This window comes from Cheilinus undulatus, linkage group 3 (genome assembly GCF_018320785.1).
Source record: "Cheilinus undulatus linkage group 3, ASM1832078v1, whole genome shotgun sequence".
NCBI lineage: Eukaryota > Metazoa > Chordata > Actinopteri > Labriformes > Labridae > Cheilinus > Cheilinus undulatus.
In genome coordinates this window covers 264331-277500 of record NC_054867.1, presented here as the reverse complement: position 1 = coordinate 277500, position 13170 = coordinate 264331, and the positions used below count along the sequence as shown (strand labels likewise).

Here is a 13170-nt window from a genome sequence, read left to right as displayed (position 1 = left end):
TGACTGAACTGGATTCAGCCGAATGAAAACGAAAAGGCAGTAAAAAAGAGGACAGAGAGAGGGACAGCTGTTATTGTTTGACTTCAGGAAGTAGAGCTGAACTCTGAGAGTTTATCAGGATGAACACACTTCCACTGACACGGACAAGCTGCAGCTGCTCCAGGTCTCTCTGGACCGCTGTTCCTGCAGTAATCCAGGAGAGGAGCTGCACAGTAGTGGGTCTGTGTGGAGGTCCATGTGGAGGTCTGTGTACAGTAGTGGGTCTGTGTTGTGGTTAGCACATTAGCGGCGCTGGTTTAGCAGCAGCCACAGCTCAGTAGTACTCTGTTATTATGAGTCTGGAGCCCCGACCACAGATGGAGAGACACAGACTCTGTGTGGTTGTTAAACTTGGTCTGAAACTTCATGAATCCACACAGAGGGGAAAAACAGACATGCTGGGTGGTTTTAAACCCTTTAAACACTCTGGACCAGAGCTGAGACTGCAGAGACCAGACCCCCTCAGCTGATTCTTTAAGATCTAACACTGCTCCTTAACAGTGAGGCTGAAACCTTCAGAGTTCTTCCTACAGACCGGCTTGAATGTAGATCACAAGCTCCCTTCTAACTGGTGGTTTTTAAAGGAGCTGTGTTCATGTTGGCACCTATTAAAAGCTTCATCTCAGTCTCTTAATTTAAATGTTCTTTAGTTTTAGTCACATTTCAGTCATTTTCACTCCTCGGCTTTCATTGGAGAGTGTTTTTTTACAGCAGCTTTCCTGTTCCTCTCTGAGGAGTCTTCATCTCTCCTCTCCTCCATAAAGCCCAGATCAGTGGAGGCTGCAGTGATGGTTCTCCTTCTAGAACTTTGTCCCATCTTCTCCAGGATCTCTGGAGCTCAGTCAGAGTGACCATCAGGTTCTTGGTCTCCTCTCTCACAAAGGTCCTTCTCCCCCGATGGTGACCAGCTCTAGAAGAGTCCTGGTTGGTCCAGACTTCTTCATGTGAGAATCCTGGAGGCTGCTGTTCTCTCTGGAACCTTCAGAGCAGCAGAAATGTTTCTGAAGTCTTCACCAGATCTGTGCCTGTTGACAATCCTGTCTCTGATCTCTGCAGCTCCTCTGACCTTTGACCCTTGGTTTCTGCTCTGATATCACTGTCAGCTGTGAGGCCTTCTATAGAGAGGGGCGGGGCTTTAGAATCATGTCCAATCAGGTTAATTTAGCACAGGTAGACTCCAGTCAAGGTATAGAAACATCTCAGCAGAGACATGGAGGAACCTGAGCTACATTTACTAAAGGCTCTGAGTCCTGGTGTCAGGATGAGTTTAAGTTTTATTTCTAATAAATCTGTAGTATTCTGTTTTACTTTGTCATGATGGGGTAGTGAGTGTAGATGAATGAGAATAAAGATGAATTTAAACAACTGGAGCATCAGGAACAGAACTGATAACAGTGAAGGAGATCTGAGTACGCTGTATCTGTCCGCTTAGGAGAGAGTGAGCAGGAGTTTCCCTACAGTTTGTAGTCATTAAAACAAGAAGTTATCCAACATGTATTTTTGTTGTCATGGTAAAAAACACATTTCCATATTAGTGGATTTTTACTGGAATCATATTTCCCATAAGATCCAGAGTACATCCCTGTTCACCCAAACAGCTGCAGCTGTCGTTCTAGGATTCCTGATCCGTCCTCATTACCACGAGCGTACGCAGCTTTCTTAACCACTTTTAACCCTCCAGAGGTCAAAACCATGCATTTACACTAGGGATGCACAATAATGATTGGCCACTATTGCATACAGGGGCCTGCTTAAGTTTTCATTCTCCTTAACTTTTCCACATTTCTTCATGTTAAAACTGCAAACATAAATATATTTTACTGTGATTTCCTGAGAGATCAACATAAAGTGGTGCATAATTGTGAAGTGGAAGGAAAATTAAACATTTTTGTAAATAAAAATCTGAAAAGTGTAGTGTGCAAAAGTCTTCAGCCCCTAGAGTCTGATAGTCATGAATAAAACCTAGATCGACCAATCACCTTCAGACGTCCCCTAATGAGTAACTAGAGTCCACCTGTGTGTAATCTAATCTCAGTCTGAATCCAGCTGTTCTGTGAAGGCCTCAGACAGATGTTAGAGAACATCAGAGAACAAACAGCACCATGAAGACCAAGGAACACACGGACAGATCAGGGAGAAAGCTGAGGAGAAGTTTAAAGCAGGGTTAGGTTATAAAAATATCCCACATTTCACGGAGCTCTGTTCGATCCATCACCCCAGAATGGAAACAACTACAGCCCTACAGAGAAACGGCCGCCCACTTAAACTTACAGGCTAGGACACAAAACAACAGAGAGGCTCATGGGAACTCTGGAGGAGCTGCAGAGATCCACAGGTGTACCTCAGAGTGACCTGGGCTACACCATGAACCTTTACCCTTCTAGAGGGTCAATGTGGCTGCTCCCACAGCGCTGGCAGTAACCCTCAGGCTGGGTGATTCCTCCTGACTACATTAGTACAACACACTGACGTCACACCATCAGGGTCTGGAGGAGCTCAAAGGTCTTACTTGTTGAGGAACTCGTCCTGTCCACAGACTTTCAGCAGGTAGTCGTCCACGTCCATGTGATCGAGGTCGTCCTGAGCGTAGCACAGAGTCTGATAGATGAGCAGGTCGACCGTGGAAGAACCTTAAAAAACACAAAAAGAAATTCATCATCATAAACCAGGTTTTATGTCATCAGTGTTCGTATCAGAGGTAGACAGCCTGGCCTCATCAGACGAAGACGTTTCTGAGATCAGAGATTTTGTGTGGACAGGATTCTTACCCTCATGTGGACTAAGCTTTTTTTTAGACACTGACTGTGTCTTACAGTCAATTCTGCCTGTGAATGTTATTGTGTCATTTATCCGCTCAAAAACAGTCTGGGCCTCCTTCAGATGTTCTTGCTCAGAGAAACCTCCATCAGATTCATGACGTGCTCTTCAAGTGAGGAATTGATCTTAAATTGAAGGCGCTACTGCAGGCACATACAAATATGAAGTTCCATGAAAAAATGAAACCTGAGGATTTACAGAACTGCTGATAAAAGAACTTATTAATTTCCAAGAACATAACTGAAAATAAAGGTACTACTGCAAAGATCTATAGAGGCACTACTGTAAACGTAAAGGCCGTCCACATATAGACCTTTACAGCCCAGGACTACAGCCGTCCACATGTAAACCTTTACAGCCCAAACACATGACTGTCTGTCCACCTGTAAACCTTACAGCCCAGGACTACTGCCTGTCCACATGTTATTGTGTCATTTATCCGCTCAAAAACAGTCTGGGCCTCCTTCAGATGTTCTTGCTCAGAGAAACCTCCATCAGATTCATGACGTGCTCTTCAAGTGAGGAATTGATCTTAAATTGAAGGCGCTACTGCAGGCACATACAAATATGAAGTTCCATGATGAAACCTGAGGATTTACAGAACTGCAGGACTACAGCCGTCCACATATAGACCTTTACAGTCCAGGACTACAGCTGTCCACATATAGACCTTTACAGCCCAGGACTACAGCTGTCCACATGTAAACCTTTACAGCCCAGGACTACAGCTGTCCACATGTAAACCTTTACAGCCCAGGACTACAGCTGTCCACATATAGACCTTTACAGTCCAGGACTACAGCTGTCCACATGTAAACCTTTACAGCCCAGGACTACAGCCGTCCACATATAGACCTTTACAGTCCAGGACTACAGCTGTCCACATGTAAACCTTTACAGCCACATGTACCTTTACAGTCCACATGTAAACCTTTACAGCCCAGGACTACAGCTGTCCACATGTAAACCTTTACAGCCCAGGACTACAGCTGTCCACATGTAAACCTTTACAGCCCAGGACTACAGCTGTCCACATGTAAAGCTTTACAGCCCAGGACTACAGCTGTCCACATGTAAACCTTTACAGCCCAGGACTACAGCTGTCCACATGTAAACCTTTACAGCCCAGGACTACAGCTGTCCACATGTAAACCTTTACAGCCCAGGACTACAGCTGTCCACATGTAAACCTTTACAGCCCAGGACTACAGCTGTCCACATGTAAACCTTTACAGCCCAGGACTACAGCTGTCCACATGTAAACCTTTACAGCCCAGGACTACAGCTGTCCACATGTAAACCTTTACAGCCCAGGACTACAGCTGTCCACATGTAAACCTTTACAGCCCAGGACTACAGCTGTCCACATGTAAACCTTTACAGCCCAGGACTACAGCTGTCCACATGTAAACCTTTACAGCCCAGGACTACAGCTGTCCACATGTAAACCTTTACAGCCCAGGACTACAGCTGTCCACATGTAAACCTTTACAGCCCAGGACTACAGCTGTCCACATGTAAACCTTTACAGCCCAGGACTACAGCTGTCCACATGTAAACCTTTACAGCCCAGGACTACAGCTGTCCACATGAAAACCTTTACAGTCCAGGACTACAGCCGTCCACATATAGACCTTTACAGCCCAGGACTACAGCTGTCCACATGTAAACCTTTACAGCCCAGGACTACAGCCGTCCACATGTAAACCTTTACAGCCCAGGACTACAGCCGTCCACATGTAAACCTTTACAGCCCAGGACTACAGCTGACCACATGTAAACCTTTACAGTCCAGGACTACAGCTGTCCACATGTAAACCTTTACAGCCCAGGACTACAGCCGTCCACATATAGACCTTTACAGCCCAGGACTACAGCCATCCACATGTAAACCTTTACAGTCCAGGACTACAGCCGTCCACATGTAAACCTTTACAGTCCAGGACTACAGCTGTCCACATGTAAACCTTTACAGCCCAGGACTACAGCTGTCCACATGAAAACCTTTACAGCCCAGGACTACAGCCGTCCACATGAAAACCTTTACAGCCCAGGACTACAGCTGTCCACATGTAAACCTTTACAGTCCAGGACTACAGCCGTCCACATGTAAACCTTTACAGTCCAGGACTACAGCTGTCCACATGTAAACCTTTACAGCCCAGGACTACAGCCGTCCACATGTAAACCTTTACAGCCCAGGACTACAGCCGTCCACATGTAAACCTTTACAGTCCAGGACTACAGCCGTCCACATGTAAAGCTTTACAGCCCAGGACTACAGCCGTCCACATGAAAACCTTTACAGTCCAGGACTACAGCCGTCCACATGAAAACCTTTACAGCCCAGGACTACAGCAGTCCACATGTAAACCTTTACAGCCCAGGACTACAGCTGTCCACATGTAAACCTTTACAGTCCAGGACTACAGCTGTCCACATGTAAACCTTTACAGCCCAGGACTACAGCTGTCCACATGTAAACCTTTACAGCCCAGGACTACAGCTGTCCACATGAAAACCTTTACAGTCCAGGACTACAGCCGTCCACATATAGACCTTTACAGCCCAGGACTACAGCTGTCCACATTTAAACCTTTACAGCCCAGGACTACAGCTGTCCACATGTAAACCTTTACAGCCCAGGACTACAGCTGTCCACATGTAAACCTTTACAGCCCAGGACTACAGCCGTCCACATGTAAACCTTTACAGCCCAGGACTACAGCCGTCCACATGTAAACCTTTACAGCCCAGGACTACAGCCGTCCACATGTAAACCTTTACAGCCCAGGACTACAGCTGTCCACATGTAAACCTTTACAGCCCAGGACTACAGCCATCCACATGTAAACCTTTACAGCCCAGGACTACAGCTGTCCACATGTAAACCTTTACAGTCCAGGACTACAGCTGTCCACATGTAAACCTTTACAGCCCAGGACTACAGCCGTCCATATATAGACCTTTACAGCCCAGGACTACAGCCATCCACATGCAAACCTTTACAGTCCAGGACTACAGCCGTCCACATGTAAACCTTTACAGTCCAGGACTACAGCTGTCCACATGTAAACCTTTACAGCCCAGGACTACAGCTGTCCACATGAAAACCTTTACAGCCCAGGACTACAGCCGTCCACATGAAAACCTTTACAGCCCAGGACTACAGCCGTCCACATGTAAACCTTTACAGTCCAGGACTACAGCCGTCCACATGTAAACCTTTACAGTCCAGGACTACAGCTGTCCACATGTAAACCTTTACAGCCCAGGACTACAGCCGTCCACATGTAAACCTTTACAGCCCAGGACTACAGCTGTCCACATGTAAACCTTTACAGCCCAGGACTACAGCTGTCCACATGTAAACCTTTACAGCCCAGGACTACAGCCGTCCACATATAGACCTTTACAGTCCAGGACTACAGCTATCCACATGTAAACCTTTACAGCCCAGGACTACAGCTGTCCACATATAGACCTTTACAGTCCAGGACTGCAGCCGTCCACATGTAAACCTTTACAGTCCAGGACTACAGCCGTCCACATATAGACCTTTACAGTCCAGGACTACAGCTGTCCACATATAGACCTTTACAGCCCAGGACTACAGCTGTCCACATGTAAACCTTTACAGCCCAGGACTACAGCTGTCCACATGAAAACCTTTACAGCCCAGGACTACAGCCGTCCACATGAAAACCTTTACAGCCCAGGACTACAGCCGTCCACATGTAAACCTTTACAGTCCAGGACTACAGCCGTCCACATGTAAACCTTTACAGTCCAGGACTACAGCTGTCCACATGTAAACCTTTACAGCCCAGGACTACAGCCGTCCACATGTAAACCTTTACAGCCCAGGACTACAGCCGTCCACATGTAAACCTTTACAGCCCAGGACTACAGCCGTCCACATGTAAAGCTTTACAGCCCAGGACTACAGCCGTCCACATGAAAACCTTTACAGTCCAGGACTACAGCCGTCCACATGTAAACCTTTACAGTCCAGGACTACAGCTGTCCACATGTAAACCTTTACAGTCCAGGACTACAGCCGTCCACATGTAAACCTTTACAGTCCAGGACTACAGCTGTCCACATGTAAACCTTTACAGTCCAGGACTACAGCCGTCCACATGTAAACCTTTACAGTCCAGGACTACAGCCGTCCACATGTAAAGCTTTACAGCCCAGGACTACAGCTGCCTTTTATTCAACCATGTTTACAGCAGTGATGAGGTTCAGTGTTCCAGAACAGTCATGAAACATTTGTGTTTTCTACTGGATCTCAGTCTGACCTCAGATGTTGTTGTTAGAAAGCAGAGATAAGAGAATCTTCTTAAACTGCATCAGTGTGTTCTGAGAGATTTCCCTCAGAACCGTTGGTGAACGAGGCCTCGTCTCTCTTCTCCTGGTCGGCTGGATGTGAACCACAGATGTGGGATCAGGCGGACTTCGAACGTTCACATTTGTGTGTGTGCTGTTCGGGCCTTTAGCTGAGGTTCAGTGACCCCCTTTATCTCTCTTACTAGACAGAACCAGTGTCTGCTCCTCCAGGACTAAGTATCTCAAAGATTCTGGATCCTGGCAGAGGCCACATAGTTTCAGTCTCAGAAATATAAACACGTGTGAGGTGTTCACTGACGGTCACATCAGGTTAAAGGAGGAGCCAGTTCTGCTGTAAACAGGCCTTACAAACATTTATTACTCATTAAGTATCAGGGTATGAGTCAGGCTGAAGGTCAGGGGCTTTAACTCTGCCTCTGTGGAGACTTTACTGCTATCTTTGTGAGAATTACACCTTTAACACGTCGCTGTGGAGGACTTTTCTGCATTCAGAGGATGATATGCATGGCATTAACATGTTTGATGGGATATTTGCACACTTTTATCACATTCATACCCAGTAAGGACATTTCTCTGCTGCAGAGACATTTGTGCACGGCAGAACTTTCTGTTCTACGACCATCAGGAACTATCTGCACTGAGAGAACATGCATGAGCGCTGCAGTCTGGCTATTTTTCATGTCATTTAACAACTGTTTAGAAAACTTGCCTTATTTTGTGTCATCCTTAATGCTTTGTGCGAACATCTGCAAGGCCCATGCGCACAAAGCTCAAATTTTACGACCGCGCAGACTCCACTCCGCGTACTGGTGTCACACAAAACACTGTTCAGCATGTATTTTTCACATTGACCCACATTAAATGTGACACCGACCTGCATTTTGTTCTTCTGTACAGTGTTGACGGCTGAGCGGGGCTCATGTCGTGTTTTTCTCTTATATCACTCAGATCCCTTAAATGTTGTGTTTTTCTCTTATGTCACATAAGCCTGGTGTAGAGACTTTTAGAAATGTACTTACATGTCCAGCATGTGACAGAACGCCGCCACCTCCTCGTCTCTCTCCTCAGACACCTGAAACAGCTCGTATCCAAACCCATTCATCCTGGAGCCCAGAGACACCTGTCAATTACACAGAGACCCAATCAGCATGCAGTAGTTAATGTTGTGATAGCAGCAGGATTAGAGGTTGGTAGTGATAATGATCATTTTTTTCTCTGTCCCTACAGATAAATTCAGATTGTTTTTTCCTTTTTAAAGGTTTATTTTGGACATTTTTGTGCCTGTATTTGATAGAGGAGGATAGTGGATAGAGTTGGAAACAGGGATGAGGGCGGGGGGAGAGACATGCAGGAAAGGGCCTCAGGCTGAATTTGAACCCAGGCTGTCCACGTACATGGGGCGCGCGCCTTGACCACTCGGCCACCTGCACCCCAAATTCAGCTTGTTTGAATAAAGGAGGAGACTGATTAATCACAGAGAGCACAGCATGCCCTCCTAGTGCTGAACAGGAGGTTAAACTTCAAACAGCTGATGAACATGTACTTTTCACAGTCAGGTTGAATATTTCTGTTAGGGTTAACCCTAACCCTAACCCCTGTTGTTAATAATGTTAATCTCCTGATCAGGGTCATTGTTGTTAATAATGTTAATCTCCTGATCAGGGTCATTGTTGTTAATAATGTTAATCTCCTGATCAGGGTCATTGTTGTTTTAATGTTAATCTCCTGATCAGGGTCATTGTTGTTTTAATGTTAATCTCCTGATCAGGGTCATTGTTGTTAATAATGTTAATCTCCTGATCAGGGTCATTGTTGTTAATAATGTTAATCTCCTGATCAGGGTCATTGTTGTTAATAATGTTAATCTCCTGATCAGGGTCATTGTTGTTAATAATGTTAATCTCCTGATCAGGGTCATTGTTGTTTTAATGTTAATCTCCTGATCAGGGTCATTGTTGTTTTAATGTTAATCTCCTGATCAGGGTCATTGTTGTTAATAATGTTAATCTCCTGATCAGGGTCATTGTTGTTTTAATGTTAATCTCCTGATCAGGGTCATTGTTGTTAATAATGTTAATCTCCTGATCAGGGTCATTGTTATTAATAATGTTAATCTCCTAATCAGGGTCATTGTTGTTAATAATGTTAATCTCCTGATCAGGGTCATTGTTGTTAATAATGTTAATCTCCTGATCAGGGTCATTGTTGTTAATAATGTTAATCTCCTGATCAGGGTCATTGTTGTTTTAATGTTAATCTCCTGATCAGGGTCATTGTTGTTTTAATGTTAATCTCCTGATCAGGGTCATTGTTGTTTTAATGTTAATCTCCTGATCAGGGTCATTGTTGTTAATAATGTTAATCTCCTGATCAGGGTCATTGTTGTTTTAATGTTAATCTCCTGATCAGGGTCATTGTTGTTAATAATGTTAATCTCCTGATCAGGGTCATTGTTGTTAATAATGTTAATCTCCTGATCAGGGTCATTGTTGTTAATAATGTTAATCTCCTGATCAGGGTCATTGTTGTTAATAATGTTAATCTCCTGATCAGGGTCATTGTTGTTAATAATGTTAATCTCCTGATCAGGGTCATTGTTGTTAATAATGTTAATCTCCTGATCAGGGTCATTGTTGTTTTAATGTTAATCTCCTGATCAGGGTCATTGTTGTTAATAATGTTAATCTCCTGATCAGGGTCATTGTTGTTAATAATGTTAATCTCCTGATCAGGGTCATTGTTGTTAATAATGTTAATCTCCTGATCAGGGTCATTGTTGTTTTAATGTTAATCTCCTGATCAGGGTCATTGTTGTTTTAATGTTAATCTCCTGATCAGGGTCATTGTTGTTTTAATGTTAATCTCCTGATCAGGGTCATTGTTGTTTTAATGTTAATCTCCTGATCAGGGTCATTGTTGTTAATAATGTTAATCTCCTGATCAGGGTCATTGTTGTTTTAATGTTAATCTCCTGATCAGGGTCATTGTTGTTAATAATGTTAATCTCCTGATCAGGGTCATTGTTGTTTTAATGTTAATCTCCTGATCAGGGTCATTGTTGTTTTAATGTTAATCTCCTGATCAGGGTCATTGTTGTTTTAATGTTAATCTCCTGATCAGGGTCATTGTTGTTTTAATGTTAATCTCCTGATCAGGGTCATTGTTGTTTTAATGTTAATCTCCTGATCAGGGTCATTGTTGTTTTAATGTTAATCTCCTGATCAGGGTCATTGTTGTTTTAATGTTAATCTCCTGATCAGGGTCATTGTTGTTTTAATGTTAATCTCCTGATCAGGGTCATTGCTATTAATAATGTTAATCTCCTGATCAGGGTCATTGTTGTTAATAATGTTAATCTCCTGATCAGGGTCATTGTTGTTAATAATGTTAATCTCCTGATCAGGGTCATTGTTGTTAATAATGTTAATCTCCTGATCAGGGTCATTGTTGTTTTAATGTTAATCTCCTGATCAGGGTCATTGTTGTTTTAATGTTAATCTCCTGATCAGGGTCATTGTTGTTTTAATGTTAATCTCCTGATCAGGGTCATTGTTGTTTTAATGTTAATCTCCTGATCAGGGTCATTGTTGTTTTAATGTTAATCTCCTGATCGGGGTCATTGTTGTTTTAATGTTAATCTCCTGATCAGGGTCATTGTTGTTTTAATGTTAATCTCCTGATCGGGGTCATTGTTGTTTTAATTTTAATCTCCTGATCAGGGTCATTGTTGTTTTAATGTTAATCTCCTGATCAGGGTCATTGTTGTTTTAATGTTAATCTCCTGATCAGGGTCATTGTTGTTTTAATGTTATCTCCTGATCAGGGTCATTGCTGTTAATAATGTTAATCTCCTGATCAGGGTCATTGCTGTTAATAATGTTAATCTCCTGATCAGGGTCATTGCTGTTAATAATGTTAATCTCCTGATCAGGGTCATTGTTGTTTTAATGTTAATCTCCTGATCAGGGTCATTGTTGTTTTAATGTTAATCTCCTGATCAGGGTAATTGTTGTTTTAATGTTAATCTCCTGATCAGTGTAATTGTTGTTAATAATGTTAATCTCCTGATCAGGGTCATTGGTGTTAATAATGTTAATCTCCTGATCTGGGTAATTGTTTTTTTAATGTTAATCTCCTGATCAGGGTCATTGTTGTTAATAATGTTAATCTCCTGATCAGGGTCATTGTTGTTAATAATGTTAATCTCCTGATCAGGGTCATTGCTATTAATAATGTTAATCTCCTGATCAGGGTCATTGTTGTTAATAATGTTAATCACCTGATCAGGGTCATTGTTGTTAATAATTTTAATCTCCTGATCAGGTCATTGTTAATAATGTTAATCTCCTGATCAGGGTCATTGTTGTTAATAATGTTAATCTCCTGATCAGGGTCATTGTTGTTTTAATGTTAATCTCCTGATCAGGGTCATTGTTGTTTTAATGTTAATCTCCTGATCAGGGTCATTGTTGTTTTAATGTTAATCTCCTGATCAGGGTCATTGTTGTTTTAATGTTAATCTCCTGATCAGGGTCATTGTTGTTTTAATGTTAATCTCCTGATCAGGGTCATTGTTGTTTTAATGTTAATCTCCTGATCAGGGTCATTGTTGTTTTAATGTTAATCTCCTGATCAGGGTCACAGCTTCATGTTTCAGCTGGTCAGACTGGTTCTGCTGTTTACAGACAGACTGTTTGCTTTCACTTTAAACAGAGAGGTTAGAGGAACTGAGATGTTCACTGGAATAGAACGTGAACAGGAACTTCACTGGAAACCAGAGGGTGAAGCGTGGGCATCAAAGCGTTATTTTCTGTTTTCTGCTGAGTTACGATTTGAATGTACGGTTTGGTTTGTATGATTTTCTCATGTTTATAGATGTTCTGGTCTTCTTTTGTCTTTTGTTCCACCATCTGGTCTATCTAGATGAATTGAATTTGTTTTAATTTATAAACATTTATAAGCACATTTACAAAGCGGTCCATCTGTGTCAAATAACAAAATTATTTCAGTTTTATTTTTACCAAGAAGCCACTTAGAGCCTTTATTAAGGTTTCCTTTATTTCTTTTAACTCAAACTCTGAGGACAGCAACAGCACGTCTGCTTGACCACAGTAACCCACACTTCCTGTAACCATAGTAACCAACAGTCGACCAATCAGCAACCCAACACCCAGAGAATAAAGAGAGCGAGAGAGACGCTGTTAAGCTGTCAACAGAGGAAACTCACGTTTTTTATGAGCAGGAGTAAATTGAAATGTGGAGATTAGATGGTTAGACACCACATTTTTATCTTTCTGAAATTTTTACTCAAGATTTTTAAAGGATTGATCAGTTGTGGGCTAAACTAGAATCAAACCTTTTTTGGTGAAGTTTTCATAGTTTTCATAAAATTTCAAAATAAATTTCCTCAAAATGCTCCTCTAAGGATTTCGTCAAATGTTTTTCTTTTTAGATATCCACCAAATAGTTTTCTAGAACTTTCATTGAAATGTATAAAAATGTTCCTAAAAATTGTAAAAAAATAGAAAGCCTGTGTGACATATTCCAGAAAATATCCTTAAAGTTTTCAGAAACTCATTACAAAATTTCCTTACATTTTCTCCCTAAAGATGGAAACTCATTCATTAAAAAGAAAAATCTTTAAAGTATTTTTGAATTAAAGATTTTTTCCTTTTACAATTTTCATCCAGACCTTTTGGAAATGTTTTGAAAAATGTTCACAAATTTTCCTAAAACATTTTAAAACATTTTCAGAGACATTCTTCAAAATATCCTTATATTTTTCATTAAAAAACTTCAAACCTTGTTTGTTTCATTTTTTTTCTCATGCAATTATCAGAACTTCTGAGAAAATTTCATCAAAATGTATAAAAATCAAATTCCTAGAAAATCTTTCTTTTAAAAAAAGAAAACCTTTATCCATTATTTTAAAGCTTTCTTCAGAATATTCAGCAACTTTGT

The 13170-nt window shown here is 41.9% G+C and overlaps 1 protein-coding gene across 1 annotated transcript in view; it reads right to left on the bottom strand.

Annotated features, from left to right (window-relative positions):
• Window positions 1-13170, bottom strand: part of pik3c2b (phosphatidylinositol-4-phosphate 3-kinase, catalytic subunit type 2 beta) — a 105861-nt gene that overhangs the window by 58872 nt on the left and 33819 nt on the right. Inside the window, exons 3-4 of the mRNA XM_041782556.1 lie at window positions 8227-8329; window positions 2549-2669 (exon numbers count right to left, since the gene is read on the bottom strand). Of these exons, the coding sequence (XP_041638490.1) occupies window positions 2549-2669; window positions 8227-8329 (224 nt within the window). The remainder of the gene's footprint in view (window positions 1-2548; window positions 2670-8226; window positions 8330-13170) is intronic.